The sequence below is a fragment of the Mobula birostris genome, chromosome 2 (assembly GCF_030028105.1).
Source record: "Mobula birostris isolate sMobBir1 chromosome 2, sMobBir1.hap1, whole genome shotgun sequence".
NCBI classification, from domain to species: domain Eukaryota; kingdom Metazoa; phylum Chordata; class Chondrichthyes; order Myliobatiformes; family Myliobatidae; genus Mobula; species Mobula birostris.
Window position 1 is genome coordinate 43,490,163 of NC_092371.1, and position 25,720 is coordinate 43,515,882.

At 43.2% G+C, this 25,720-nt stretch overlaps 1 protein-coding gene across 1 annotated transcript; it reads left to right on the forward strand.

The window, feature by feature from the left end:
* The first annotated feature begins 16 nt into the window (after window positions 1–16).
* On the forward strand, window positions 17–19,876 carry LOC140210546 (opsin-5-like). The gene is made up of 5 exons (XM_072279592.1): window positions 17–40; window positions 863–1,026; window positions 5,073–5,200; window positions 14,522–14,856; window positions 19,298–19,876. Exons 1-5 carry the CDS (start codon window positions 17–19, stop codon window positions 19,874–19,876), a joined length of 1,230 nt encoding a protein of 409 aa, XP_072135693.1.
* The last annotated feature ends 5,844 nt before the right edge of the window (window positions 19,877–25,720 follow it).

Below are 25,720 nucleotides of genomic sequence, written 5' to 3' on the forward strand. Positions count from 1 at the left end.
TAGATATTTAGTAATAATGGGTGTGGAATATAGTTTATTTTTACAGATGTTTAATTAAGGAGTTATTGGGGGAGTGGATAATTTTTTGATCTTTTTTAAAAAAAGATTAATTATGTTATATGTTGAAGAATATCCATCTTTAGTGCAATGTTTATCGGACCCCACAGTAGGAGGGGTCAAGGCGCCGTGGACTTGGAGCGCCAGTTGGTAGGGTTTTTCTCCTTTCTTTTTCTTTTATTTAGTTATTTATTTCTTTTTTTTTTATTTTCTTTCCTCTTTGGTTTCCTTTCTATTTTCTATACTCTATTGAAACTCTATATTTTCAGGACCAAAGAAGCTGTTATATTAATTAGTAATTATCAATGAGAACAACAAATAAAATGTCCTTTTTATTCCTGAATGAACAAAATGAATGGTGGGTATAATTTGTCTAATTTCATTGTTAATAAATGATTCCATCGGCAGTGATTGAAATAGTGTGGAAGAATGGGAAAATTTTGAGAGCATCTAGAAGTTTTTATTTTGTGTTTAATAATGCCTGAGGCTGCTGTCAATTTTACTCAGTAATAATCTTTATTATAAATTGAAATTTTGAAATTGTACCTTTCAAATGGTCACACAAGCATAATGTGCACTTTATAAAAATAAATGTTAAATACCATCAGATTTCTGCTCTTTAAATTGTTGTCTTTATGCTATTAATTGTTTGAAATTTACACGTATTAAAATTGATCTACAGATAATAGATTTAAAAGAGTTTAACATTTTGTATTTACTTGGAATTATCTTTATCTGAAGAACAAATATTCCTATGACAAATTATTGTTACATTAATTGTAGAAAACACAATTTTGTTTTCACAGGTATCTTATCTCTGCTTGGAAACGGTATTCTTTTGTTTATTGCCCTCAGGAAAAGACACATGCTTAAACCGGCTGAATATTTCATTGTAAACTTAGCCATCAGTGACCTTTCAATGATCATAACTCTATTACCACTGGCCATTCCATCATTGTTTGCACACAGGTAAATATACCCATTTAACTTTGAAATTAATTCCATGTGACTATTCAGTGGTTATGTAAATAGTTGTGCAAAATTTAATGAGGAATTAGAAAATTAGGACAGAAAAATAATGGTAGTCAACATTCAACCAGATTTTATGCAAGTTTAAACTATGCCTCACTTCCACAGATAGAATTTTAAATTCTCCAACATTATTGCAGTTTGGCCACAGAGTAAAAGAATGAATTACTTTGTGCCTGGACATATTTGCCATATACAAACGTATTATAGTATATCACAAGGCTTCCCTTTCAAGAGGAATTGATCACATTTTATTTTCCCTTGATGGACAAGAGGAAATAAGAAAGCACATGGCTTCACTAAGATTCCAAGCTTCTCCGAGCTGTTATCGACTGCACCCATGTTGCTTTCCAGGAATTGTATGTTTTACTGTTTCCTTCAATAGAATTCAAAACAACTCTACTCCCTCATTATCAGTCTTAAATATGACCATATGCATGGGAAGCCATGCCAATCAGAGACAGTTACCTGACAGTAATCAAAATCACAACGAACTAGGGTCACCCACTGTTGAGGACACAAGAGATTGGAGATGCTGGAAGCAGGAGCAAAAATCTATGGGAGTGTTTGTGGGGCAGAGAAAATTGTTGAAGATTTGTGCTGAAGCCCTACAGCTTGGCAAAGGCGATATCAGGACAACTGGCAGTGTGGTAAAGGTAGCTGGAATAAAGGCAGAGAGACATGTCTTAGAAGAATGCTTTAAACTTCCAGTATTGTTGGAAAAACAATTGTTGGCACCTCTGTACCGCTCTGAAAACCACCTCGTAATCAACAGCCATGCCGGCAATAAGTAGAGGGCAGGAGACTGAGCATCTGCCAATGTGTAGATATTGGGTACTGTGGCAGACATAAAATTGGACCATTAGACACTACATCAATGCTTGGAGTCCGTAAGTGTGTGGATATAAGATAAAAATGTCACTCCACTCTTTACGGAAGGAGGAAGGCAGCAGAAAGAAAATTATAGACCAATTAGCCTGACCTCAGAGGTTGGGAAGATGCTGGAGTCAATTGTTAAGTATGAGGTTATGGCGTACTTGGTTACACAGGACAAGATAGGACAAAGTCAGCATGGTTTCCTTCAGGAAATATCTTCCCTGATGAACCTGTTGGAATTCTTTGAGGAGATTACAAGTAGGATATATAAAGGGGATGCAGTGGGTGTTGTATAATTAGACCTTCAGAAGGCCTTTGACAGGGTGCCACACATGAGGCTGATACCAAGTTAAGAGCCCATGATATTACAGGAAAGTTACTGGCATGGTTAGAGCATTGGCTGATTAGTAGGAGGCAGCAACTGGGAATAAAAGGATCCTTTTTTGCTTGGCTGTCAGTGACTACTAGTGTTCCGCAGGGGTCGGTGTTGGGACCACTTCTTTTTATGCTGTAAATCAATAATTTAGCTGATGGAATAGATGGCTTTGTTGCCAAGTTTGCAGATGATATGAAGATTGGTGGAGGGTCAGGTAGTGTTGAGGAAACAGGTAGGATGCAGAAGGATTTAGACAGATTAGGAGAATGGGCAAGAAAGTGGCAAATGAAATACAATGTTGGAAAATGCATGGTCGTGCACTTTGATAAAAGAAATAAATGTGCAGACTATATTCTAAACAGTGAGAAAATCCAAAAAGATGAGCTGCAGAGGGACTTGAAAGTCCTTGTGCAGAACACCCTAAAGGATAACTTGCAGATTGAGTCGGTGGTGAGGAAGGCAAATGCAATGTTAGCATTCATTTCAAAAGGATTAGGCTACAAGAGCAGGGATGTGATGCTGAGGCTTTAAAGGTACTGGTGAGCCTCACCTTGCGTATTGTCAACAGTTTTGGGCTCCTCATCTAAGAAAAGATGTGAAAAGAAAACATTGGAGAAGGTTCAGAGGAGGTTCACAAGGATGATTCCGGAAATTAAAGTGTTATTATATGAGGAACGTCTGATAGCTCTGGGTTTGTACTTGCTGGAATTTAAAAAGGATGAGGTGGGATCTCATTGAAACCTTTTGAATGCTGAAAGGCCTAGAGAGAGTAGATGTGGAAAGGATATTTCCCATGGTGGGGTGGGGGGGGGGTGGTGTCTAGGACAAGGGATCACAGTCTCAGGATAGAGAGGTGTCAATTTAAAACAGAGCTGCAGAGAAATTTCTTTAGCCAGAGGGTGGTGAATGTATGGAATTTATTACCACAGGCAGCTGTGGAGGCCAGGTCATTGGGTGTATTTAAGGCAGAGCCTGATAGGTTCTTGACTGGACACGGCATCAAAGGTTATGGGGAGAAGGCTGGGGAGTGAGGCTGAGGAGGGGAAAAAGGATCAGCCACGATTGAATGGGGGAGCAGACTTGATGGGCCGAATGGCCTAATTCTGCTCTGAGCCTCATGGTCTCAAAAGGCTTGGTGCGAAGATCTAATTGAAACATGGTGTCAAGTTGTCTGCTCAGATACATCGGGTTATACTGAAAACTGCAAAGTGCATGAAGTTTCCACTCCAACACAAGTTTAGTTCAGACAGTTCTTGAAGGCAAAATGGAAAAGTGATGTTGGAATAGAAATGAAGTTGTATTTAAAGTTATGAAAAAACAGCTTAATTAATATGATTGTGATTTTCTGTTACCATCACTAGAGGCAATTTAACAACCATGTAATCAGAACTGAAATGATGGTGAAATGTGTCATGAATGAAATACCTTTCAAAAATAAGAGATAAAATTAGACAAATACCTACATTCCATCAAGAATCTTAAAACATTCATCATAGTTATGTATTTATGAATATATTTATGAAAGAGCTCATACAAAAAACTATTGAAATGAGTCAAAAAGGGATACCTTCCTCAAGGCAAGTAACTTAACAAAGTCAGGAAAAATCAGTCAAATCTTCTCTGAAACACTTAGTTCTTTATCACTTTAAGTAACTAAATAAATGTGGAAGAGCCTTAAAATTGTTGTAAAACCCATCAGTTTCAATCGCTTCCTTCAGGGATGGAAATCTGCTCTCCTTACTGACCAGGCCAATATATGATCTCAAAGAATCAATATGATTAAATCTGATTTCATGAAAAGTTTAAAATGTTAGAATTATCCACTTCCCAGAAATAATATTAAAAATCCACTCCCTAATTCTTAACTTTCGCCATGATCCATTCACTCATAACCCTATACTTTCTGGCCTACACTGTCTCATCATGCGCTGCAGTATTTCATTCATCTATATCTTCTCCCAGTCAAGTAATCCTATTTTTGAGAGGGGAGAGGGGGAGAGGGAAAAGATATATATATATATAAGACTGCAGATGTCAGAATTTGAGGCAACACACAAGATCAAAATGCTGGAGGAACTCAACATGTCAGCAGCATCAATGGAGGGAAATGGACAGTTGATGTTCCAAGTTGAGATCCTTCACTTGGACTTAAGGAGTGAAGATAGCCAGTAAAAAAAAAAGGGAGTGGAAAGAGGTAGAGCAAGGGTTGATGGATGATGGCTAGATCCAGGTGGGAAAGATGTCAGAAACTGTCAGGTGATAGACAGAAATGACAAAGAACTGAATATGATGCAACATAAAAGGAAAAGGAGGTGAAGCATGGAAGGGGTTGGTTTGGAAGCATTAGGGGGAGTATGTGTTTGAAGGGCAGATGGAGATGGAGGGAGAAAGATGAATCAGGAGTAGAGAGAAGTGGATAAAGATCAAAGTCCATGACTGAGAAATACAGGTATAGAAATAAATACGTGACAAGGCAGCATGGCTAATTATTGAAGTTACAGAAATGTTTGAGGAAGATGCAAGGGAATGGCATACTAGAAAATTTTATGGCTATATTGTGGCTTTCTGTACAAAATATCTTCCAGCACAAACATTTGCATCAAGGGCTGTCTTAATATGTTGAAACATATAAATCATTTGAGTCCACTTATTTGTTTAATGATACACTAGATGGTCATTAACATATTGTCTACGTACCCATAAAAGGTGACCAACAAAGTGATCTCTCTTCCAGATGGTTGTTTAGTCAAAGGTGGTGCAATTTTTATGCCTTCTGCGGTGTGTTATTTGGTGTCTGCAGCCTTACTAATCTGACGATGTTAAGTATTGTCTGCTGTATGAAGGTCTGTTACCCTCTATATGGTAAGTTCTAAATCATGTTTATAGTAGCTGATTTTTTTCTGAACTATGTCATGCTAATAAAATAAAATGACATTGAAAGCTTATACAAACTAGCATTTTACTAGCTCATGTGGGATGTTTAATAGTTGCCAATATTGTCTGGAAAATAGTTTTTAATTTGCATACATTTTACAATTGTATAATACAAAGAATTTTTTTTTAAAAACAAAGTTTTGCAATGGCGACAGTTCACAAAATTATCAGACAAATAGTAAAAGTTTCCCTTTTTTCTATACAGATACTGATTTTATTTTTACATAGCCCCAGCAACATGAAGTATTAAACATATGAAATTTCAAATACAATGAATCTGTAAAAATACAGCATTTCTAAATTGCCATGTACTGAAAAGGCTTTTGTAACGCAATGGATTGACAATAATGATGAAACATTAGTGTGGCTTCTTTTTCCATTGAAGCTACACTTGATCTGCTGACTGTTTCCAGCACTTTTCCGCTTTATTTCAGATTGTTAGCATCTGCTGTGCTTCAATTTTGTATTAAAATCTTAATATCCTGTCAAGAGCTTTCATTGTTTGTCATGAGATTGCAAGATGTATGCGATTATAATTGATTAGTTTCACCATCACCTTTAAAACTAGCAATTAATGTCTTGATCTTTAATGTGTCAATCAACCTAAAGGTTAGAAGAAAGGAACAACTCAAGACACTAAAGCAAAATTCTACAAGACTGAATTTAAAAAAAACACTGAAATTCTCAGTAGCCTGGGCGGGCTTAAAATTTAAAAAAAAAAATGAGAGACTTAACAAATTAGGGCCGAGATGGCCTGTTTCCATGCTGTAATTGTTATAAATTTTAACAGAGAAAAGCAAATGATTAAGTAAAAGAAAAATTTCTCATAGACAAAATAATAAAATATCAGATGGGACAATGGAAGAGTGAAAAGCCAGTGAGGTGTCTGGAGAAAATACAAATGGTCAGAGGACAATCTTCTCCAACAGCCATTGCCTTTAAAATTAATTTATAACCCGGAATTACTCCCATCTTTTTTTTTAAAAGACCAGAAGGCCAAAATCTGCTGTGCCTCAAGCTACTATGGAACTTCTTTGGAACAGCATAGGAGACCAAGGACTGAGAAGTCAAAGCGGGAATGGGATGGATTTTGAAACATTCATGATTTGGAATGAAAATTTACGGTTTTACTCCTTGAGGAGCTGTTGCTTGACATTTGTTTTAAGAATTGACCCCTTCCTATTCCTAACTTCCACCCACAGAGACTTGGTAGACAACCCCTCCATGACTTCCTCCTTTTCTGCAGCCGTGACACTATCTCTGATCAAAAGTGCCACGCCCCCACCTCTTTTGCCTCCCTCCCTATCCTTTCTGAAACATCTAAAGCCTGGCACTTGAAGTAGCCATTCCTGTCCCTGCACCATCCAAGTCTCTGTAATGGCCACAACATCATAGCTCCAAGTGCTGATCTACACTCTAAGCTTATCGGCTTTATTCATGATACTCCTCGAATTAAAATAGACACATCTCAAACCGACGGATTGAGCGCATCCCTTCTCTATCACCTGCCTATCCTCCCTCTCTCACTGTCTCCAAGCTTTCTCTATTTGTGAGCCAACCTCCCTTTCCTCCATCACTTCAGTTCACTTCAGTTCCCTCCCCCCAGCAATTCTAGTTTAAACTCTCCCCAGTAGCCTTAGCAAACCTTCCTGCCAGGATATTGGTCCCTCTCGGATTCAAGTGCAACCAGTCCTTTTTTGTACAGGTCACACCTGCCCCAAAAGAGGTCCCAATGATCCAGAAATCTGAATCCCTGCCCCCTGCTCCAATCCCTCAGCCACGCTTTTGTCCTCCACCTCATTCTATTCCTATACTCACTGTCATGTGGCACAGGAGGTAATCCCAAGATTACTACCTTTGAGGTCCTGCTTCTCAACTTCCTTCCTAACTCCCTGTAGTCTGTTTTCAGGACCTCCTCTCTTTTCCTTCCTATGTCATTGGTACCAATATGTACCACAACCTCTGGCTGTTCACCTTCCCACTGCAGGATATCGTGGATGCAATCAGAAACATCCCAGACTCTTGCACCTGGGAGGTAAACTACCATCTGCGTTTCTTTCCTTCATCCACAGAATCGCCTGTCTGACCCCCTAACTATAGAGTCCCGTATCACTTCTGCCATACTCTTCCTTTTCCTACCCTTCTGAGCCACAGGGCCAGACTCTGTGCCAGAGTCACGGTCACTGTTGCTTCCCCCAGGTAGACCCCCCAACAGTACTCGAACAGGAATACTTATTGTTAAGGGGGACAGCCACTGGGGTACTCTCTAGTACATGCTTCTTGCCCTTCCCTCTCCTGACTGTACCCACTTCTGTGGTCCCGGGGTGACTATCTGCCTATAGCTCCTCTCTATCACCTCCTCACTCTCCCTGACCAGACAAAGGTCATCAAGCTGCAGCTCCAGTTCCCTAACACAGTCCCTAAGGAGCTGCAGCTCGACACACCTGGTGCAGTTGTGATCGTCCGGGAGTCTCCAGGACCTCCCACATCTGACACCAAGCACTGGCTGACCTCCATGCGCTTGCGTAGTCCTGCCCCGTTCAAACCGCTGAATAAATAACAATTAAACAGTTAGATCCAACACTACCTAGTCAATGATATGGTCAGTACTCATTCCCCGCTCTGGTATCTTACCTCTTCTCACCTGCCTATCACCTCCCCACGGTGCCCTCCTCCTTCCCATTCTCCCATGGTCCACTCTCCTTTGCTATCAGATTTCATCCTCTCCAGCCTTTTATCATTCCCATCCACATGGTTTCATTCTTCCCCCTTCCTTTCCAGTCCTGAGGAAAGATTTCACTCAAAATGTTGACTTGTGGCGACCCACTTTCTGGCACCCACGAACCGGCTCACAACAGCGCGCGCAGGCAGAGGGCCAGCCCCAAAAAGAGCGCCAGGCCATCTTCACCAGCAGGGGGAAAATCCCGCGTGCGGAAAGGGTCTAGGAATATGCATTCCCCACAGCAGTCCCGCCCAGGGAGGGCGGGAACGGGAAGGCTTTAAAGCAGGCCGCGAATTCTGAATAAATCTCTTTCATTGCAACTCTAACTCACCGACTCCGTGTGGTTATTCTAGCGCTGTGTGTAGCACACCGCTACAATTGGTGACCCCGACGGCCCAAACGATATCTGGACCAGAGATGACCGATGCTGCATCTGTTCACACAGTTTCGTTAAAACTGCCAAGCTTCTGGACGCTGCGACCCCAATTATGGTTTGAACAAGCAGAAGCACAATTCCACATTCGGCAGATAACCTCGGAGTCCACTCGCTACTACTACATGCTGAGCTCACTCGACCAAGAGACTGCTGCACAAGTTGAGGAGTTTATACCGTCGCCCCCGGAGAACGGCAAATACACAGCATTCAAAGCCCTGCTCATAAGGACTTTCGGACTCTCACGGCGCGAACGAGCACGCCGCTTAATGCACCTGGATGGTTTGGGAGACAGGCCGCTGTCAGCATTAATGAACGAGATGCTGGCCCTGGCTGAAGGACACAAACCCTGCCTCATGTTTGAGCAGGCGTTCCTAGAGCAACTGCCCGAGGACATACACCTGCTGCTGTCCGATGCAGATTTCAGCAACCCCCGGGAGGTGGCGGCCCGAGCAGATGTGCTGTGGAATGCCAGGAAAGAGAGAAGGGCATCCGTCGCACAGATCACCAAGCCACGTGCCCAACGACAGACCAGACCAGGCCTGGCAGCAGAGCCCACAAAACCCAGCGACGGGAGTGAGGAGCCCAATGAACAATGGTGCTTCTACCACCAGCAGTGGGGCACAGAGGCCCACTGCTGCAGACCACCCTGCAAATTCCCAGGAAACGCCAGGGCCAGCCGCCGCTGATGGCTACGGCGGTTGGCCATCAGGACAGCCTCCTGTATGTCTGGGACAAGCAGTCGGGACGCCGCTTTTTGGTCGACACCGGAGCGGAGATCAGCGTCTTACCTCCAACGAGTTACGACACCCGCAACAGAGAACCGGGACCCACCCTGAGGGCATAAACCAGCTGGTGGCCTCCATGTTGTGGTACCGGATGGTCACCTTGGCCCCCCCTGCCCCTTTTGTCATGAGAATGCAGAGGAAGCTAGTGGACTTCTTCTGGGGAAACAGGAAGCACTGGGTCTCTGCAGCGGTTCTGAGCCTCCCAGTAGGAAAGGGCGGACAGTCGCTGATGTGTGTACACACACGACTGGCGGCTCTCCGCCTCAGGACTCTGCAGAGATTCCTGTACGCCGAGCACCCTCCCAGGTGACACGTGTTGGCGACTTTCTTCCTCCAGAGGGGCTGCTGCCTTCACGAAGATATGCAGCTACCACTGGCGGGCGTCAGCCGTGCTGCTTTGCAGAGGCTGCCCAGCTTCTATCAGGACCTACTGAGAGTCTGGAACATGGTTGCCTCAGGCCGGGAATCCCCTCCTCTGGCAGAGGGCGGGGTCCTGGCCGACCCTTGTCCTGCCTCAACGGATGTCAGTGCGGCTCAGGTGTGTGGAACGACTCGGGCTGAGCTGCTCGTCAGGCCCAGGCCCCGCAGCCTTACCCGAGAGACGAATCCACACAACTTGAGCCGTCTTTCATCGACACCCACAATCCCATTCAGGGATGCAGGCAGGAGGTACCTTTATGGGCTGCTGCTCCACACCCTCCACTTCCTAGCATTTGTCCACCGTCCCGACACGCCATAGTGGTCGGTCTTTCCACCTGGAGGTGAGGGGGGTCCCCAATGGAAGTCCCTTTACAAAGGAGTCCTTCCCATGCACCTTGGGGTTCTCGGCTGGAGGGTGCTGCATAAAGCGGTGCCCTGCAATAAGTTCTTTAGTTTGTACACGGATCTCCCAGCCGCGTGTCACTTCTGCGGGCTGGAGGAGACCGTGTACCATATGTACGTGGAGTGTGTGAGGCTGCAGCCCCTTTTCGCGTATTTGCGTGGGCTGCTTCTCGCCTTCTGGTTGCATTTCAGTCCCATCTTATTCATATATGGTCATCCAGTAAGGAGGGGGGCACAGAGGGATGAGGATGTCCTTGTCAACTTGCTCCTGGGGCTGGCGAAAATTGCTATCCGTGGCTCCTGGAAAAGGGTGGCAGGAGGTTCTCCCCGGGCGGACTGCCTGGCTATGTTTAGGGGGTATGTTCGTGCCCGGGTGAATATTGAAAAGGAATACGCACAGTCCACGGCGACCGTAGAGATGTTCCGGGACCGTTGGGCTCCGCGGGGTGTAAATGCCATCATTGATGAGGATGGCAATGAGGATGGTTTAACATGTATTGTCTGTTTGTAGTGTAGTAAATATGTTAGTCACTGGATTGTAAATATTGTATAGCACCGACATTTGTAATAAAGAATTAAAAAAAAAGGGCCTCAAATGGCAGCACAATATGAACCTACGGCACCCGCACGGTGCGGCTACAGTTCAGCTCCAGCCGGTTCACGTGGGACTTCACACTGGCCGCCGTGGCCCAACCACTCCTGGAGGCGGATTTTCTGCGAGCCCACAGCCTGCTGGTCGACCTGCAAGGGAAGCGATTAGTCCACGCCAAGACTTTTCAAACGTTCTCCCTGGGTGAAGCACAGTTGCCAGCCCCACACCTGGACTCCATCACGCTGTCTAACGATGAATTCACCAGGGTCCTGGCGGATTTCCCATCAGTACTGACACCGCAGTTCATGGCAGCCATGCCCAGACACGGAGTACAGCACCACATCCCGACCCAGGGACCACCCCTCCATGCCCGTGCTCGAAGGCTTCCCCTGGACAAGCTCCGACTGGCGAAGGAGGAGTTCAAGAAGATGGAGGAATTGGGGATCATACGACGGTCCGACAGCCCATGGGCCTCCCCTCTTCACATGGTGCCCAAGGCAACAGGGGGCTGGAGACCATACGGTGACTACCGCAGACTGAACGAGGCTACAACGCCAGACTGCTACCTTGTGCCGCACATTCAAGACTTCGCAGCAAACCTACACGGCGCAAGGATCTTTTCCAAGGTAGACCTCGTCCGAGGATACCATCAAATCCCTGTACATCCGGACGACATCCCCAAAACAGCACTTATAACCCCGTTCGGACTTTTCGAATTCCTCCGAATGCCGTTTGGTCTAAAGAATGCCGCACAGACTTTCCAGCGGCTAATGGACGCGGTGGGACGCGACCTGGACTTTGCATTCATCTAGTTGGACGACATCCTCATAGCCAGCAGTATTCGGCAGGAGCATCTGTCCCACCTCCGCCAGCTCTACTCCCACCTGAGCGAATCCAGCCTTACAATCAACCCAGCCAAATGCCAGTTCGGACTCGACACCATCGACTTCCTGGATTACTAAAGACGGGGCAACCCCGCTGCCCGCCAAGGTAGACATGGTCCGCAACTTCCCCTGACCCAACACAATCAAAGGCCTGCAGGAATTCGTGGGTATGGTGAATTTCTACCACCGTTTCCTCCCCTCAGCAGCCCGAACCATGTGCCCCCTGTTCACTCTAATGTCAGGTAAGGGCAAGGACATTACCTGGGATGAAGAGGCCGCAACTGCTTTCATTAAAACCAAAGAGGCCTTGGCAAATGCCGCGATGCTAGTGCATCCCAGAACGGACGTTCCTACTGCCCTCACAGTGGATGCATCCAACACGGCAGTCAGTGGAGTGCTGGAACAACTCATCGAGGGTCGCTGGCAACCCCTGGCGTTCTTCAGCAAACACCTACGACCACCTGAACTCAAATACAGTGCTTTCGACCGGGAGCTATTGGCACTATACCTGGCAATCCGACCTTTCAGATACTTCTTAGAAGGTAGGCCCTTCACCACATTCACAGACCACAAACGGCTTACCTTTGCGTTCATGAAGGTGTCCGACCCCTGGTTGTCCCACCAGCAGCGACATCTGTCCTACATCTCCGAGTACACGACGGACATCCGGCATGTCTCTGGAAAGGACAACGTCGTGGCGGACGCACTATCCAGACCTACCATACAGGCCCTGTCCCAGGGGGTGGACTATGCAGCGCTGGCAGAGGCGCAGCAGGCAGACGATGAGATCCCCAGTTACAGGACTGCAGTCTCCGGTTTGCAGCTCCCAGACCTCCCCGTAGGCCCAGGTGAGAGGACCCTACTACGTGACGTAGCTACCGGCCAACCCCGCCCTGTCGTTCCAGCAGCCTGGCGCCGTCGGGTTTTCGAGTCCATTCACAACTTAGCGCACCCCTCCATCAGGACAACCATCCGGCTGGTCGCCAACAGGTTCGTGTGGCATGGGCTGCGTAAACAGGTCAGTGAATGGGCCAAAACGTGCATGCAGTGCCAAACGGCCAAGGTGCAGCGGCACACCCAGGCTCCGCCGCAGCGGTTCGAACCCACCCGCCGGAGGTTCGACCACATTCATGTGGATATCATGGGGCCCCTGCCAGTGTCACGAGGAGCGCGGTACCTCCTAACTATGATAGACCAGTTCACTAGATGGCCAGAGGCAGTCCCGCTCACCGACACCACCTCCAAATCCTGCGCCCGAGCACTGATCGCAACCTGGGTAGCCCACTTCGGGGTACCGACCCACATTACCTCCGATAGGGGAGCCCAGTTCACCTCCAGCCTGTGGTCAGCTATGGCCAGCCTTTTAGGATTGCAGCTACACCACACAACTGCCTACCACCCACAGTCGAACGGACTAGTGGAGCGTTTCCACCGTCACCTGAAGTCGGCTCTCATGGCCCGCCTGGAGGGGCCTAACTGGGTGGACGAACTTCCCTGGGTCCTGCTCGGAATCCGCACGGCGCCCAAAGAGGATCTGCACACCTCGTCGGCCGAGTTGGTGTACAGCGCATCCCTGGTCGTCCCAGGAGAGTTCATATCAGCCCCAAGGGGGCAAGAGGAAGAACCCACAGAAGTCCTGGACAGACTACAGGAGAGGGCTCGGTAACCTGGCCCCCATACCCACTTCACAGCACGGAAGGAGCCCGATCTGCGTACCCAAAGACCTGCAGAACTGTAAGTTTCTTTTTGTACGACGGGGCAGACACCGGGCACCGCTACAGCGGCCCTACGAGGGGCCGTTTAAGGTGATCAGGAACAACGGGTCCACGTTCGTGCTGGACATTGGGGGGAGAGAGGAGGTTTTCACGGTGGACCAACTCAAACCGGTCCATGTGGACTTGGCACAGCCGGTCCAGACTCAGGCACCACGGCACAGGGGCAGACCTCCCAAATAGAGGCCGATCCAGACTGTGGACATTGGGGGAGGTATCGCCGGTTCTGTGGGGTGGGGTTATGTGGCAACCCACTTTCTGGCACCCACGAACCGGCTCACAACAGCGCGCGCAGGCAGAGGGCTGGCCCCAAAAAGGGCGCCAGGCCATCTTCACCAGCAGGGGGAAAATCCCGCGCACGGAAAGGTTCTGGGAATATGCATTCCCCACAGCAGTCCCGCCCCAGGGAGGGCGGGAATGGGAAGGCTTTAAAGCAGGCCGCGAAGTCTGAATAAATCTCTTTCATCGCAACTCTAACTCACCGACTCCGTGTGGTTATTCTAGCGCTGTGTGTAGCACACCGCTACAGACTGTTCATTCACTTCCAAAGATGCTGCCTGACTTGGTGAGTTCCTCCAGCAGTTTGTGGGTGTTGTATCAGTACCCATTGTCCATTGACTCTTGGGGCCAAGAATCAAATGTATTGTTAGCTGTGGTAAACCTGTTTATTACAGGAAGCCAAGGGTTTTGTTTTTGTTTTGATATTGTTAAGTATTTTGAACTTTATCACTGTTGGAGAAAAGTGGAATTGTTATGTAGTACATTCCCCAAAGAAATGGTAGCAACTTACAACAGGATCAATTGCATGGGCTGCATAAATGGGTTGGGTTTTTATGGACCATTCAATGTCCACCTGTTTTAAGGAATATAGGTGTGGACTATTTTCTAAATGAGGGGAAAATTCAAATATCAGAAGTGTTTCCTACAGTGGAGGAGTCAAGGACCGGAGGGCATCCATTCAAAACAAAGATGAGGAAAAATTTCTTCAGCCAGAGGTTAATGAATCATTGCCAGAGACAGCTGTGCAGGCCAAACCATTGAGTATATTTAAGACAGAGGTTGATAGGTTCTTGAGTAATCAGGGCATCAAAGGTTATGGGAAGATGGCAGAAGACTGGAATAAATCAGCCATGAGCAGACTCGATGGGCTGAATGGCCTAATTCTGCTGCAAGTCTTGAATGTCCTGAACATTATGAATCTAATTAAGTGTTCCTTTCTATTTTATTCTGTAACAGGTAACAGAATTACATCAGAATTTGCTTGCCTCCTGATGACCTCTGCTTGGGCATATGCTTCAATATTTGCCATTTCTCCTCTGGTAGAATGGGGCCATTATGGACCAGAGCCTTACGGGACTGCTTGCTGTATAGATTGGAAAGCACCAAATTCAGACTCTCAGGCAATGTCCTACATCATTGTACTCTTCGTCTTTTGCTACATTGTCCCCTGTGGTATAATCATGACATCGTACACACTCATCCTGCTAACGGTAAATGGTTCAAGAAGAGCAGTGCAACGGCACATGTCCCCACAAAGAAACTTAAACCATGCCCACAAGTTAATTGTAAAGGTAAGGCTGGAAACATCAATCAGTAAATTGCAATAAACATGTGGCTTAAAGCCCTTTCCATCTATCAAGGGGTGTTGGAATTAAAGTTGATCAGCTTCTTAACAACTGCTTCAGTCAGACAGCTGTCACTTCACTGGTTACAGTAATAGAGTCAAACTCATACTGTTATGTACTACAGCAAGGGTGAGGACAAATTTTTCTTTAAATAACCTTCTATATAGAACCCACAGTTCTATATTTGAGTTTCAGCCCTGCCAGAAATTGCCAGCTATCAAGTATCCATGATTGGTTTTGCTTTGCAAGTACCATCTTTCCTGTGCTACAATTTATCTTAAGGAACTGATCTTCAACCAGTGAACAACCTGGACATCAGAAGTTTTGAGAGGAGGGTATTTCAATCAGATCCACTGACCAAGTAGAAAAAGGCAGCATTAGATTGCGGCAGCATAATTGATCTTTGACCATCAAACGGTGTTTGGGATTGATTAGAAAGAGCAAATTAAAGAAAGGCTGGATTAAGTGTAGCGGCCATTGTCTTGAGTGATGATCTCCAGGCTTTAGCTCTTTGAGGCTTCAGAGAAAGCAAAAAAAAGTTCTTGGTAAAGTTTTTTTTTTCCTTCCATTCTTTATATCTGCTCAGCTGTAACAGTAGAGATGCCAGGCAGGATAGTTGAATGATCCCCTTGTGGGATGTGGGAAGGCTTGGAGACCTCAGTGCCCCAATGACAACTGCGAGAAGCGCATCCAGCTGCAGCTTCTAACAATCCGAGAGAAGGAGTTGAAGCTGGAACTGGATGAACTGCCGATCATTCAGAAGGCTGAAGAGGGATAGATAGAATGTATAGAGAGGTAGTTACACCCAAGATGCAGGGCACAAGAAACTGGGTGACTGTCAGGAAGGGGAAAGGTGTTAAACCAGTGCAGTGTACCCCTTTGGCCATCCCCCTCAACAACAGGTATATTCCTTTGGATACTGTTGGAAGAAATAGCCTAACGGAAGAAAGTCCCTGGGAAGGGAAGGGGAGGTGATAAAGAGGTGAACTGTGGTGACAGGGAATTTGTTAGTTAGGGGAATGGACAGGAGATTCTCGGGACAAGAATGAAATTCCCAGATGGTATGTTGCCTCCCAGGTGATAGGGTCTGGGACATCTCAGATCCAGTCCTCAGCTTTTTAAAGTGGAAAGCAAACAGCCAGAGGTCATTGTCGATATGGGTACCAATGAGATGGTAGGACAAGTGATGGGGTTCTGCATAGAGAGTTCAGGGAGTTAGGTGCTAAGTTAAAGGGAAGGACCTCCTGGATTGTGATCTCAGGACTGCTACGTATGCCATGTGCTAGTGAGGCCAGAACGAGGAAGATTATACAGTTTAACAAGTGGCTAAGGAGTTAATGTAGGAGGGAGGGAAGAAAATTTTTGGATCATTGGGCTCTCTTCCAGGGAAGATGGGGCCTGTAGAGAAGGGATAGTTTGCACTTGAACTGGAGGAGGACTAATATCCTAGTGGGAAGGTTTGTTAATGCCGCACAGTGGGGTTTAAATTAGAAGTGCAGGAGGCTGGGAACGAGAGTGCCAGAACAGTTAGTGGAGAGTTTGTAGAGGAAGATGTTGGTAAGATCTCAGACAAAGCTAGGAATCAAAAGATTTAGTATGATGTGACTAGTGCCCTGGGCTGTGTATATTTCAATCCAAGTATCATAGGAAAGGCAGATGAGCTCAGGGCATGGATCAACACCTGGAAGTATGACGTTGTAGTCATTACTGAGTCAGTTGCAGGAGGGGCAGGACTGGCAGCTCAATATCCCGGGGTCTGACCATGTTAATGGAGCTATATTACATCCAACAGCCTTGGGGATGTAGAACAACACATTTGTAATGAGATTGCAGACTGTTGCAAAAAACAAAGTTGTTATAGTAGGTCAACTTAACTTTCCACACTTTGACTGGGAATCCACTACTCTAAGATGACTAGATGGGATAGAGTCTTGTCAAATATGTTCAAGACAGTTTCCTTCATCAATATGTAGAAATTCCAATGAGAGACCTGCTATTAGGGAAATGAGACAGAGCAGGCAACAGAAGTTTGTGTAGTGGAACACATGTCATCCAATGATCACAATGCCATTAGCTTCAAAGTAAATATGCAAAAAGATAGGTCTGTTCCACGGGTTCAGATTCTAAGTTCAATTTTAAGGCCAATTTTGATGGCATCAGAAGTGATCCGGCAAGTGTGGATTGGGATAGGCTACTTTCTGGCAAAGGTATACCTGGAAAGTGGGAGGCCTTCAAAAATGAAATTTCGAGTGCACAAAGCTTGTATGTGCCTATCAGAATAAAAAGGTAAAAATAATAAGTGCAGGGAACCTTGATTTTCAGGAGATATTGAGGACTTGGTTAGTGGTGCATGGCAGATATGGGCAAGTAGGAACAAATGAACCTATGGAGTACAGGAAATGCAAGACAGCACTTAAGAAAGAAATCAGGATGGCTAAAAGAAAGCATGAAGTTGCTGTAGCAGACAAGGTGAAGGAGAACTGCAAGGGATTCTACTGTTGTGTTAAAAGCAAAAGGATTACAAGGGACAACATTGGTTCTCTGGAAGATGAGAATGGTAGTGGAGCCAAAATGGATGGGGGATATTTTAAATGAATTCCTTACATCTGTATTTACTCAAGAGATGGATACAGAGTCTATAGAAGTAAGGCAAAGCAGCATCAACTTCATGAATCCTGTATGGGTTACAGATTAGAGGTGTTTTGCTACCTTAGGTCTTTGCTACCCCGGGGCCTGACAAGGTGTTCTCAACGACACTACAGGAGGCAAGTGCAAAATTTGCTTGGGCTTGGGCAGAGATGTTTAAAACATCCTCAGCGACAAGAGAGGTACCAGAGGATTGGAGGACAGCCAATGTTGCTCCGCTGTTTAAAAAAGGCACTAAACGTAATCCAGGAAATTATAGGCTGGTGAGTCTGAAAATAGGGTGCTGTTTATGAATTTATATGTTCAGTCTCGTTCTTTACCCACCTAATAGCAAGCTGGGCCTTGAGCACACATTTCTACTACTGCTGGCATCAAGCTGAAAGTCTCATGCACAAAGGGTAAAATGGAATTAACCAACTAATTATTTGCCAGACTGGATTCTTTGCTCTTGTTCCTCCTCCTTTTTGACAACATCGTAAACAATATCTGGCTGAAGTACATGTAAAGCTTAACAAACCCTAAGGTGAGAACTCTACATAGTGCATCAAAGAGTGAATTACATTATTAAATGAGCAACGGTATGTGTTGACTGACACACAATCCTTCCACTTTCTGATGCATTATTCAGAGAATAACTTTTTGTGCACATTTCATTTATGAGAAGAAAATAGTCTGGGTTTCCTAACTGGGCCTCAGTTATACCCAGTGTTTACCTTCCTTACAACTTTATTGGGTTTTCATTCCTAGTCATGGGAATGGGAAAGCAACTTCTTCTTTTCAGTTTAAGTTTTAATTCCCCAAGTCATATGTTTGAGTCAATTTAATGTTTAATAGTTTTAATTATTTACTTCATTGATTAAAGAGTTTTTATATGACTTTCTCTCTCTAAAACATTTAAAAAGTGTTTAAATCCCTTACAACTGGAAAAGATGGCAATGGTCTTTGCTGCCTGTCAAAGCCTTTGAGGTATTTTGGGGGACAGGGCTTTAACGGAAAGCCACAGGAAACTCTGGTCACTCCCAGTACTTCACCACACTGGCTCAGCAAGGCAAGTAAACACTGTTCAATCAATCTGGTAAAATACAGGCACAGGAAAGCTACAGGCTGTGATTTTGGGCAGTGAGGTCTGATCAGTTTTTGCTGATATTCAATAGGAAGCATTTCCAATAATCATCTTAGGTGTTAAACATAACCTGATAAGAATGTAGAAAAGAAAATCCAGCAGAGATTGCTGCACATGGTTACTAAATTTTTAGATTTATTGGAAGAACTAAGCTGTAATTATTAACAGAATTACTAATCTAATGAAGGAAAATTCAGGTAAGTTCTTTTGTCCTTTGCATTTTTTTCCTCATGCTGTCTAGATAAAGCCAACGCTCTGACATTCCAACTAAAACCTGAATCCAGTGTCATCTCCAATCATCTCAATGTTTTAGATAGTTCTATTAGATGAGAACTCTGTTACATACCAGCTTCTTTTCTTGGAATTAACTAAAAGCTACCGCTCTTAACTAGCTCTCCTTCATTGCTGATAAGTAGCTGCCAAAATGCTATCAGAACCAATCAGATTAAAGTAATCATGCATTCACTTAAAAAAATTGCATTATTCTTTTAACATCAGCACAAGAACATGAATGAGGCTGCTTGTGCACTGTGACTGAGGTAATGAAACATGCTAGTCATATATTTTTAAATATCTGTTAACTAACAATGTTATCATTCTCTTCTCATTATTCTGTAGTTGAGTGTTTCTGTGTGCATTGGATTCTCAGCAGCATGGACACCATATGCAGTAACAGCCACATGGGCAGCATTTGGCAATGCTGACAAGGTTCCGCCATTAGCATTTGCTCTGTCTGCTTTATTTGTAAAGTCGTCAACTCTATATAATCCCTTTGTCCACCTTATATTTAAACCAAATTTTCGGAATTTTCTAAGGAACGACTGGGCACATTTACTCAGTCTCTGCAGGAAACAGTGTGGACAATGGAACAATGAAGTGGGCCTTACTTTACAAACAGCTTGTGATCAGATTACGTTGAATTCCTTCAGAGATCCAAACAGATTTGCACATGGACATGATGCCTGCAATACATGCAAAGACACATTTGAATATTTCAGTAACAATACAAAATCTCAAGATTCAGAGGGATTGACATCCAAAGCTGATCATCTTATTGCAAGTGATGATAGTCAAGTATACAGGACCACCAAAGTACCTACACTGGTGATGCTAACTGGAAGCATAGCATCTTCAATCGATAATATTGAAGTATCAATAAACGTATTGCCCAACAAGCAGACCAACGATCTCACTTAAGTGTGAAACAAATATACATCTTGTATCATCTGGAACACTGAAACATTGTGCACATCCAGTGTGAATGACTAAATGGATTGTTAGCTATGATGTATAGAGTATTCAGCAGTATTATGTGATGGTAATGTTATATCTGAAAGTCTACACATTCCATTAATTTTCTTTTGTATATCAAGTTTGAACAGAGAAGAGGAGAATGTAATGTGGAACAAAGTAAATCAAGGAAACATTTGAAACAGTTTAACAGGGTCAAGAAAACTATATTCAGCTAAAAGAAAACGAATAAAAGGAAATAATGGGACACTAAATTTGAGTACATAAAGGAAATATTGGAGTAAAAGATGACATATACCATATACATATACTGCAGTTGAGAGTGAGGAGGAAGGTTACAGAAATTAGGAGTGTGGTCAAACAATTAAGAGGGTAAAGTAAAATTATTAAAAGGCATAACGAACATACCAACTATATCAAATTCAATAAAGGATGGGGACAAAGCTGAAACATAAGTGTCAAGTAAAAATGTAATTTAATCGATTTTCATAAGTTTTTGACAACATGCCACAAAATATATAGTGGCATGCAAAAGTTTGGTCACCCCGGTCAAAATTTCTGTTACTGTCAATAGCTAAGCGAGTAAAAGATGACCTGATTTCCAAAAGGCATAAAGTTAAAGATGACACATTTCTTTAATATCTTAAGCAAGATTACTTTTTTATTTCCATCTTTTACAGTTTCAAAATAACAAAAAAGGAAAAGGGCCCGAAGCAAAAGGTTGGGCACCCTGCAAGGTCAGTACTTAGTAACACCCCCACTTGGCAAGTATCACAGCTTGTAAACATTTTCTGTAGCCAGCTAAGAGTCTTTCAATTCTTATTTGGGGGATTTTCGTCCATTCTTCTTTGCAAAAGGCTTCTAGTTCTGTGAGATTCTTGGGCCGTCTTGCATGCACTGCTCTTTTGAGGTCTATCCACAGATTTTCAATGATGTTTAGGTCAGGGGACTGTGAGGGCCATGGCAAAACCTTCAGCTTGCGCCTCTTGAGATAGTCCATTGTGGATTTTGAGGTGTGTTTAGGATCATTATCCTGTTGTAGAAGCCATCCTCTTTTCAACTCGGTGTGATGTTTGCTTCCAGAGTTTGCTGGTATTTAATTGAATTCATTCTTCCCTCTACCAGTGAAATGTTCTCCGTGCCACCGGCTGCAACACAAGCCCAAAGCATGATCGATCCACCCCCATGCTTAACTGTTGGAGAGGTGTTCTTTTCATGAAATTCTGCACCCTTTTTTCTCCAAACATTGCAGCCAAAAAGTTCTATTTTAACTTCAGTCCACAGGACTCGTTTCCAAAATGCATCAGGCTTGTTTAGACATTCCTTTGCGAACTTCTGATGCTGAATTTTGTGGTGAGGATGCAGGAAAGGTTTCCTTCTGGTAACTCTTCCATGAAGGTCATATTTGTGCAGGTGTCACACAGTAGAAGAGTGCACCACCACTCCAGAGTCTGCTAAATCTTCCTGAAGGTCTTTTGCAGTCAAGCGGGGGTTTTGATTTGCCTTTCTAGCAATCTTACCAGCAGTTCTCTTGGAAAGTTTTCTTGGTCTTCCAGACCTCAACTTGACCTCCACTGTTCCTGTTAACTGCCATTTCTTAATTACATTATGAGCTGAGGAAACGGCTACCTGAAAATGCTTTGCTATCTTCTTATAGCCTTCTCCTGCTTTGTGGGCTTCATTTATTTTAATTTTCAGAGTGCTAGGCAGCTGCTTAGAGGAGCCCATGGCTGCTGATTGTTGGGACAAGGTTTGAGGAGTCAGCTTTGATATTTGCATCATCTGGTCTTTCCTAACGATGATTGTGAACAAGCCATAGCCCTAACAAGCTAATTAAGGTCTGAAACCTTGGTAAAAGTTATCTGAGAGCTCAAATCTCTTGGGGTGCCCAAACTTTTGCATGGTGCTCCTTTCCTTTTTTCCCCCCACTCTAAAATTGTACAAAACAAATATAATACACTAATCTTGCTTAAAATGTTGAAAAGAATGTTTCATCTTCAACTTTACGACTTTTGGAGATCAGTTCATCTTCTACTCATATTAACTATTCACAGTAACAGCAATTTTGATCAGGGGTGCCCAAACTTTTGCATGCCACTGTAGATATTTAGTGCTACAAAAATGTTTTCTTTACTTCACTGATTCTAACACTGCATTCTCCTGTTCTAGACTCTTGAGCAAAGGAATCAACTTCTCAGTTTTAATGCAATCCAGAATCTTGTCAGCGTCAATGAATTGTTTATTTTTCCCCAAATGCCAGAAATTATAAGGCAATCTTACCTCACAGCACATTGAATCATAGTGGATTTAATTGGGCTTTTTTGACACTGATCAACAGAAGACTCTTTCATGTCAAAGTGAAAATAAATTTTTAAAAAATGGTCTAAATTTATTACAATTATTAAACATAAAATAGTTTACTGTATAATTACTCACTGCCATTAAGCCAGCATTTAGTAGATGCAACTTCCGCAGCAATTACAGCCATGAGTCTGTGTGAATAAGTCTATCAGCTCTGCATATCTGGACACTGCAATTTTTCCACATTATTCTTTGCAAAACTGCTCAAGTTCCGGCAGTTAGCATATTCTAAGTCCAACCACAAATTCTTAACTGGATTGAGGTCATATTAAAGAGTGTGAATGCTTATGCCATCATTTTGTGTTTTATATTTGTAATTATTTATAGCACTTTGTAGATATTTACTTTAACTTTGACCTGAAAGAGTTTTTCTGTTGTTCAGTGTCAAAATGCCAAATTAAATCCACTGTGATTCAATGTTGTAAAACGATAAAAACTCGAAAACTTCAACGGGGGGGGGGGGGGGGGACTAACCAATCCTGTTTCCGCTGTTCCACCTTGTTTAAAATTGTATTCCAGTTATTACTCAGAGCAAGATCTTCCTCTTTGTTAAAATTCTTACTCTCTAGTCTTATTGCAATAGCTTCCTTCACCAGGTGGTCCCAGAAGCCATTGGTGCAGCACAGTAGTTTTGTGCCGTCAAAAAGCCAATCCTGTGAAATAAGGCTAGAGAATAAGTATTTTAACAAAGGTCTTGCTCCAAGTGCCGGAATATGATTTTAAACAAATTGGAACAAGCAGAAACCTGATTGGGTAGTCCTCAACCAGTGGGATGGATGATAGCAGTTTAGTATACCACTGGACTAGATGTACCTAGGCATCAGCTCTGATTAAAATCGCAAAGTCTGTCATCAAAACATTGGTTAAAATCGATACCTGTACCCACTGGAAGCCCAAGAGTTTGTGTATTTAGAGTAAAAGAATTAAAGAAAGATGAAGACTGGGAATTCATCTTGCAGTTTTCTCAGCAGTTTAAAATTCATAACACAGTACAAAAGGTGTATCAATTTCCACACACACATTTGGGGACTGACTTTATTAACAATAATAAAGTTATAGCTTAATTAAAAACAAAAATAAGATACACATCCATTGAGCTAAGAGATATGATGTGTTAGGGAAGCTGGGAGTACAGACAGGATCAAAAAGATAACACAAACTTATGTAAATTAATGTCTCATTTGAAAATACTTTCTGCAAAAGTTTCAGTACAAATACTTTGCCTCATTTCCCACTGGTTGAATTCTGAGTATACTGTTTCATTATCTACTTCTTTCAGGAGCATGATATTTTCAAAGATATGGGTGTGTTGCATTCATTAACTTCAGAAAGGTTGCTGAAAGGAAAATTGTTTTTCTACTGAAATCCAGAACCAAAGACCTTAGTGACTGATAACTATTCAGTGTTAATGTCCTCCAAATCTTTAATTTCTTTAACATAGGATTTTCCAACAAATAATAACATCCATACTTCAGACTGCTATTTGTTGATCATGTTTCTATAGATACTTTATCATTTCCAGCTGAAAATAATGTCCAAATATTGCCATCTGCTGGAGTGAAAGCCAGATGTATCAGTGACAACAAAAGTGTAAACTGATCTAGGAAATAGGTTAAATTTGCTTAAATATACTTGTATATTGTAATTGTAATAAAATGATCTAACCAATACAAAGCTTACTAGAAATGACATTTTTGGAAATATAAATCTGAGAATCTCATCTGTTCTGTGATTATTCATGAAGAGCCAAAGTCACATAATCAGTTAAATGGAGATCACCTGTGTGCAGTCAAGGTTTTTCAAATGATTGTAGTAAAAATACACCTGTTTGTGGAAGGCCCAACTACTGGTGAGTCAGTATCCTGGCAAAAACTGCACCACAAAGACAAAACAACACTCCAAGTAATTCTGTGAAAAGGTTATTGAAAAGCACAAGTCAGGAAATCAATACAAGAAAACTTCCAAGTCACTGAATGTCCCTTGATTAACTTAACTGTACTTCATCGAGAAATGAAAAGAATATGGCACAGCTGTAAATATGCCTGGAGCAGGCAGTTCACAAAAACTGACAAAGGGGGCTAGTGAGGGAGGCCACCAAGAGACCTATAGCAGCTCTGGAGGAGTTACAAGCTTCAATGGCTGAGATGGGGGGAGACTGCACATACAACAACTGTGTCCAAGTGCTTCACCTGTCGCAGCTTTATGGGAGAATGGCAAAGAAAAAGCCACTGTTGAAGAAAAACTGTCATGAAATCTCGGCTAGAATTTGCCAGAAGACGTGGCAGACTCTGAAGTCAACTGGAATAAGGTCCTCTGGTCTGATGAAACTAAAATTGAGCTTTTTATTAGACTAAATGCTGTTCGGCATAAGCTAAACATTGCAGATCATCAAAAACACAACATCTCCACTGTGGCTGCATCATGCTGTGGGGATGCTTCACTGCAGCAGGCCCTGGAAGGCTTGTGAGAGGGTAAAATGAATTCAGCAAAATACAGGGAAAATCTGATGCAGTCAGAAAGAGAACTGTGACTTGGGAGAAGATCTGTTTTTCAGTAAGACAATGACCCCAAGCATAAAGCCAAAGCTACACAGGAATGGCTTAAATACAATGAGGTTAATGTCCTGAAATGGCCAAGTCAGAGTCCAGACCTCAATAAAATTCAGAATTTGTGGCTGGACTTAAAAAGGGATGTTCATTCACGATCCCAATGCAATCTGACAGAGCAGTTTTGTAAAGGAAAATGGGGAAAAATTGTAGTGTCCAGAAATGCAAAGCTGATAAAGGCCTATCCACACAGACTCAAGGCTGTAATTGCTACTAAAGATGCATCTACTATATACTGAGTAGAAGGGGGTGAATACTCTTGCAGTCAATTATTTTGTGATTTATATTGTAATTAATTGACATCACTTTGTAGAGATCTGTTTTCACTTTGGCATGAGTCTTTTTCTGTTGATCAGTGTCAAAAAAAAGCCAAATTAAATCCACAGTGATTCAATGTTGTCAAGCAATAAAACATGAAAACTTCTGTGGGGGGGTGAATACTTTTTATAGGCTTTGTATCTAACCCAGTGGAATGTCTATTGTGCCAAGCCTTACAGCAATCTAATTGTGGTTCTGTGAATGTATCCTAGCAAGTTGGTGACTAAGAAAATCATTGGAATACAATCAAGTAATATCATTTCAAATTTTCCACAACGAATGCCACAGCATTCAAATAGCTGCAAAAGAAAAAAAAATCACTGGTTAAAATATCACAATAACAAAACAAAGGATGGATTCAGCTATGAACTTAGTATATACCTCTGGGTTTGAACTCTTGCAGACTAGCAGTTACTTGCTAAGAGGATATTTGTGATCATTAATTAGTTGTATGTTTTCACAACATCTTAAAAAAAAGAAAATTTAAATAGCATCAGATGTTAGG

Bases quoted from the DNA above. Each gene is read 5' to 3' on its own strand.
- LOC140210546 (XM_072279592.1), top strand. From the start codon at position 17: ATGGGTGTGGAATATAGTTTATTT. The intron at 1,027-5,072 runs GTAAATATACCC...TCTCTCTTCCAG, and splicing joins CCATCATTGTTTGCACACAG to ATGGTTGTTTAGTCAAAGGT. The intron at 5,201-14,521 runs GTAAGTTCTAAA...ATTCTGTAACAG, and splicing joins GGTCTGTTACCCTCTATATG to GTAACAGAATTACATCAGAA.